At 39.1% G+C, this 6,663-nt stretch overlaps 1 protein-coding gene across 1 annotated transcript in view; it reads right to left on the bottom strand.

The window, feature by feature from the left end:
* RNF130 (ring finger protein 130) overlaps positions 1-6,663 on the bottom strand; it is a 51,039-nt gene that overhangs the window by 24,165 nt on the left and 20,211 nt on the right. Inside the window, exon 4 of the mRNA XM_009322753.1 lies at positions 342-592. Within this exon, the coding sequence (XP_009321028.1) occupies positions 342-592 (251 nt within the window). The remainder of the gene's footprint in view (positions 1-341; positions 593-6,663) is intronic.

Genomic DNA, 6,663 nt, shown 5'->3' with positions numbered 1-6,663 from the left:
GTTCATTCAAAATTTAACTTTCCTCTCTTTTCCCAACATACATACAGTATGTATTATTCAGCCAACATAGATTCTATCTTCCTCTTGGACTTATTAAAACCCAAATATTTTGCCTCAATTCTATTCCTTCCTGTCATGTAATATGATCTTGTACTGGTGCTGCTCAGGATGAAAACTCTTTGCTATATAAAAATCATTGTCCAGGAACATGCTCTGCCTTGGAACAAAGAGATTCTGAACACTAGTTTGATGGACATTCCTTAGAAATGATTTGTTCTCTATTGACTACTGTATACAGAAGTATCACCTCCAGAACTTAAAGAAGAAAGGAGTCCCCTTACCTGATTCCTGTCACGTGCACTTGTGTACCTGATCTTCTGGATGAAGTAAAATATTAACCATGCTGAAGAAATTATCATCAAAACAATGAATGATATTGACACAAAGACTAGAGAGCCCCGACTGAAGTTTTTTGGAGGAACACGGGACCCCACTGCTATTGCCATCAGGACAGAGATATTCTTTTCCAAATAATTCAGGATCTCCTTAACCTTTGATTCTGTAATCATGACAGCAACAATGTCTCCAGTTCCTATAAAAAGAGAAAAATATTTAATTTACATTTAAAATTAACATGGCATGCTGCTCACAACATTTTCCAAATGCAAAGCCATTTGACAACTTAGAGATGTATGTAATGTAAGCCATCTGTGGCACAAGGAACACACTACTGGGCACTCAGCTCATGGCTTGTCCTTCAAACCCAGATTTTCAAATTAGGGCATTAACGTGCAAACTGTCTGTGGCTCCACACATAGTAACAGATCTCTACCAGTGGTTACACAGTACTACCCACATTATAATTACTGTGTGCAGTCTGAACTAGCTTTAAAAGGTACATTTATTCCAGATTTGAAGCTGTTAATACCTAAATAGGTAACTCTCAGAAAAACATTTAGAAGAGGAGTTCAATGACATTACTGGAATGGTCTTGGTATACACAGTGCTGCATACAAGTTGCTCTGCAGAGTTATGCAAGTTCCCCTGCATGGTTACAAGGCTTTCATATGTCACCAAGGTTGTCAAGGACCTGTAAACCACAATTGCAGCACAGAAGCAACAAAGCCAAACTTCTACCTGCATCCTTCAGACAGAAGTGAAAGTAAATTAAGTCTGGCTGCAAAGCAGAAGAGAAATAAAAAAAAAACCCAACAAAACTTGGCAGAAGTTTGAGTGCTGGTTTTATCACCCATACAAAGACACACTTGATAAGATCGCGAAGAGGCTGTTAGCTTCATCAGCTCCATTTTGAATGCGTAACCCATCTGGTTTTCATAGTGTCCTGCCTCTAGACTACCTCCTGTCCCAAATGGAAAATTCTTGGCACAAAGATAGTAAGAGAATTAAACCACAAGACTGCTGAAAAAGAATGAAATCACCTGCAGAGCAGAGAGAGCACCCATGTTTTAGAAGCAGAAGCCCCATAAAAAAAGAGGGCAATTCTGATCTAAGTTCAAAGAAAGCAAACTTTATAGGCAAGCCAAAGCCAGAAAGAAAAAAGCCTCTGAGTGCCATTCTTATTCATCCAGATCTATTTACTTCCTATACTAAAACCCCTTTCAAGACCTATTTTCAAAATGCTTACAAAGTCTGCTCATCTGTTTGCTCCATCTGCTTGCTCCAATTCGCATTCCCTCAGAGAGGAACTGTATAATGCAAGTGACTTCAGCACCGAAATTCTGGATTTAGAGTGGATTTAAGTTACAGAGAACCTAGTGTGACAGTGAAGAGAGAACATGAGGTACTATTTTACCACAAGGAATTTGTTCAAAGTCTTCTAATCAAAATCTGATTTTTAAGAAATTATTGTATCCATAAAATGATGTAGAAGACCCAAAAGAGCAGCATCTTTGAAACACAGGGCACAGTAAGTCAGGGTGACAGACCCAGATAGCTACAGAATTTTCCAAAATGGGGGCTTTAATAGAGTTGTGTAACAGTCTTAAAAGTTATCTCATTACTTTTTCCATTCACCATGCCAAATAGCAACTTTTACAGTCACTATCCTCAGTTTTCAGAGCAAGTTCCCTAACATCGGTGTTGTGGATTGTGCTGACAGAACGACTAAGAATCAAAGCTGATAATCTCAGAAATTAAGATTTGCACAATAATTTAAAAAATATTCCACAGCTCCAGAATTGTTTTCCCCAAGAAATGTCAACTTTTCTTTATCTGAAATTGAAGTGGTAAAGACATTCATGCCTTGTCCTAGTAACATGGGTCTAAGTAGGAAAAGAATGTTCAGTGTTTCCTTCTGAAGGAGTATTTTTGAAACAAGTGTCACAGTAACTCAAAAGCTTTGAATAGCAACCAAAGCCCAACACAATTTATGGATACAACTTATTTAATCACTAGTATATCACAGATTCACACAAGGTCCACTTTAGTCCAACTCTCCAGGGACACTGCAGTTCGAGACATACTGAGTTTGGTTTCATGCAAACTAACCAAGATACTTAATAGGCAGCAAAGCTCAGAAACAGGGTAAAAATCCACCGACTTCATTTTCAGAAGAAATCTACTCGGATTCCTATTTGTCCAGTTGGGAAGAGAGTCCCTGCCCAGACTTGCAGGGCTTAATTACAGGACAAGAGCCACCTTTCCTGCAAGATTCTGTACGTAGATGCAGCACGTGCTCCTGCAACCCCAAAAGCCTGCAGCTCAGATGGTGCAAGATCAATCAAGAACAGATAATTTATACTGCTTGATATTTTCCCCAGGCTTCACTTCTGTTCTTCATATCTAGTTCGGATAGTGAAGAAGGGTGGGGAAGGGTGCAGGGGGACTGTATTCCCCCCACACCCATGTTCTGCTAACCTTCCCCAGTAGGTATTTGTTTGCACCAAGGAATTATGTATCAAAATACCAGTCAGAAGCACTCAGTGTAGCATTCCGGCACGATTTATGGTTATCTGCAAAGCAAAGCTGACTAAGATCCTCCGATACTAGTCTAGTTCTGTCTGAATCAAAAGCTGAAGCCTCTACCTATTCCCTGCTGCCCAGGTAATGTGACAAAGCTGACAATCTGTCATGCATTTTATATAAAGCCCAGCACAAAGGGAACCTCTGGCATCACTGCAAAGTGATTTGCATTCCAAATGACTCAACTGGGAACAGCCAAAGTGCTACTGCTGCTTCTGACCCTGAGAGAGCCAAGGAGAACTGCAGAAAAGAAAAATAAATTGTGCCTGTTTAACATACTGAAGCTTAGTGGAAACTGGGACTTGGTTCATCTGTATTTTTGTCAGGGGCATCACCCTAAATAATTTTAGTAAGAGCTCCCTGTTTGAGAACAATTGGGGGCAGCAGGAGACACTGACTCATTTATTTTAAGCTCCTTGAAACCTTGCATTTCTGAAACTTAAGCAGAAAAAAAATCCTCAGGTGAACACAGAAAGATTAACAGTGTTTGTCAATGTTAGAATATGGTCTTACTACATAATCTTATGAAAAGCAATACTCTCCTCAGCCAAGAACACAGTGTCCAGAGAAAAGAAGCTGGAATGCTAACTAAAGCCAATGAACTACACACTCAACCACAGATGACAAGCTAGGACAGACAATAGGCATAAGATAAATATTGATGCCTGTAAATATAAATCATTTAATTGCTATCATCCAAGCCCAGACAGCTCTTTCTAGCTTGCAATTTTACCATGTGCATGTTTAATTAGGATAGTTATACAACTCTATGTATGAAAAGGGATGAAGTTGCAATTAATCATTAAATCTGTGTAATATTACTTTGGGAAAAGAGAACAGAGAAGGACTCAAAAGCTGAGAAGACTAAAAACAAGAAGACGGGAAAAACAGCAACATCCAGAAGTTTCCTGTAGAGCTCCTAAGGAAACTGCTTTGCTGTCTCACTAATCTATCCATATCTCCTAGCAATTCTAAAAGAGCACATTTAGAAAGTCAATAGAAAGTCATCTCAAAGAAAAATTACTAGTCTCATCAGAAGCAAATAATTGTTTCCTTTTGTGTTTGTTTTGTTGATTCTTGACTACTAAATGTTTATCTGAAGCTCAAAATATGGACAACTATGGCCAGGATGCCAAGCTGAAGACAGGCATCGTTCAAAGAGCAGACTTCAGACACCTTCCATCCATCTACTGTCCCTTGGAAGATGCAGGGAATGGCAGCCTGGCAAAATGCAACTGCCACACAACTCATTTTTTTTTCCTGGGCTTGTGAACAGCCCAAGGAGCTGTTTGGTCAACACTTGGGAAGAAGGATAGGTGGGACAATTCCTCCTGGGCATCTGAGCAACCTGGCACCGAACTGCTGCTACTGCTGCAATGCTTCAACCACCTTCTCGCAGATGGGGAGGGCAAAACCTGAGATCCCATCTCAAGCATGGCAAATGCCGGACCACCTGTAAGAAGCACTGAACTATTTTGATTTGATGTAACAAGGTTTGCAGAGAACTGAGAATTAAGTCAGATACTTATAACAAAGGTTAGCACTTTTCTAATGGCTAATATTTTCAGCTAAAGTCCTTGTAATTTCCTACGTCTTTGATAGTGCCTGCTGATACTGCAGACACAGCATGAAGCAGATAGACTGCACTCATCTCACGCTTGCGAAAGAATATCATTCTCTCTTTAAATAGCATACAATATTTAATTGTAACTGAATTCTTTCATTACTTCATTCTGAAAAACCTAAACTCAACACACGTTTATGTGAATAATTCTGCTGGTGGAAATTTCAGAGTACTTGCTTAAAAAGAAGCAAACAAAATCCCCACCTTCCTAACAAAGGTAAAGAATGGTGCAGACAGACACTTGTAGTCTGGATTCAGGGCATGATTCAGACATCGAAATGCCACTGCCTACTTGACTGCAACAATCAGAACATCATAGTGATAATGTAATTGGAAATAAAACTGCCCATCTTCACAAACCACACTTCCCTATTTTCTATTAAAATCCCATGAGTGTATGCCAAGCATTTCTGAACACGTTATATGAGAAATAAAAATACAGCAACACACACTATTCAGTACCCATGAAAAGGATCAGTCCTATTACTGCGAGTGACAGATTTCTTGGAATAACATTAAGTAACACTGAAACCAGTCCAACAGAATTTGGGAGCCCACAAAACATCAACAAAGAAAACAGGAAAGCACAAATGAAGTGCTATGGTTATATATGAAGTTTTGAGAGACCAATCGCGAGTTTTATGGAAACACCAGAAGACATCTGAGCTGCAAGGGAGCAGAGGCCGAAGCAAGAATTACCCCTGCAAGGTAAGGGATTTAGCCACAGAGGATATAATCCGTGGAACCCACAAGGTGAGGTGAGGGAGGGGAAAAGGCACACTGAGCTGTATGCAAAGCTGCACTGCTAGAAAAGGTGGGCTTGCGGAGCACAGCTTTTAAATACAAATTCCATAGTACTTAACAACATTGGGGAAAAATACACAAATTACTCAGACACCTTAAAATTTTAGTCTGATACAAACCAGAGAAATTCGTCGTGAAGAGTAAGTCCTACATTCTAAAACAGGCTTTTGGAAAAGCAGACACCAAGAGGAAGAGCCTTGGCATAGCTTCAGAGTGATTAAAACAGGTCTAGCTGCACATATTTTTATTTTGATCTAATCAGAAAGTAAACAAGAGCACATCCAAGCTGTCAACACACAAGTGCAATCTCAAGAGTAAAATATGTTGTTTGAGATGTCCCAAATCAAATACTTCTGAAAACAGAAAAAAAATGTAATATTTGTCAGTTATTTAGTTCTAAGCAAGGCAAGAATTTAATGCCAAGAATACACATCAATTTTAAAATGAGACTGGATAGCATTTTAAAACATTTTTCTTCCTGTTGCCTTTATAACACTGAAAATGTTGAATTCTTGTCTGTATGTAAACATTTACTTTAGGATGCCTATTTTATGTAGCGTCAGACACTAGAACAGATGTTATAACACTACCGTGAGAAAATTGTAAAGGATAGCAGTACATGAAACTGTTACCTAGAAGTTAGGCTTTCACAGGATGCATCAGTTAAACACAACCAGTGGAACAACTAGCTATCCCAAAACATTGAGCAGATATTTGCAGAAATCACAAGTCTCTGCTACACAAACCTATGCAAAACAATCTGGGGAAGAAAAAAAAATATCCCTTCTGAGGCTAAAATTTGAATTCTGACTGCCTACTTAAGAGGACAAGGAAGTAGATATTAAAGTTCAGTGAGGACCAGGCTTCTATGAATTGCAACTGAAATACAGTTAAGTTATGTCTGAAGAACGCTCAAAACTCTTCTTTGACTGCAGCAAAAAGAGCTTCCACAGATTTTACTCTGCCAGGCTAAGAAACGGCACTGCACTACACCCTCTAAACATGCCTACATACACTTTAGTATTTTGAAATGTACCACGCATTGCTGTACTGGTAATAGACATGTGATGGACGTTCACGAAGTTCTGCTCCTTTAAGAAAAACAGGCATATGATTGAGGCATATGATTAGAAAACCAGAAACAGCAAGAGCAGCTTTCCAAAGATGGGTGTGACACAATTAACTTCAAAACAAATAAAGCCTAATCAGATTCTTGTTGCACTAGCCTGTAGCGCATTAAATTAAGTCCATAG

Source organism: Pygoscelis adeliae, unplaced genomic scaffold (assembly GCF_000699105.1).
Source record: "Pygoscelis adeliae isolate BGI_AS28 unplaced genomic scaffold, ASM69910v1 Scaffold34, whole genome shotgun sequence".
Lineage (NCBI taxonomy): Eukaryota > Metazoa > Chordata > Aves > Sphenisciformes > Spheniscidae > Pygoscelis > Pygoscelis adeliae.
This window is presented reverse-complemented; position numbering and strand designations above follow the sequence as displayed.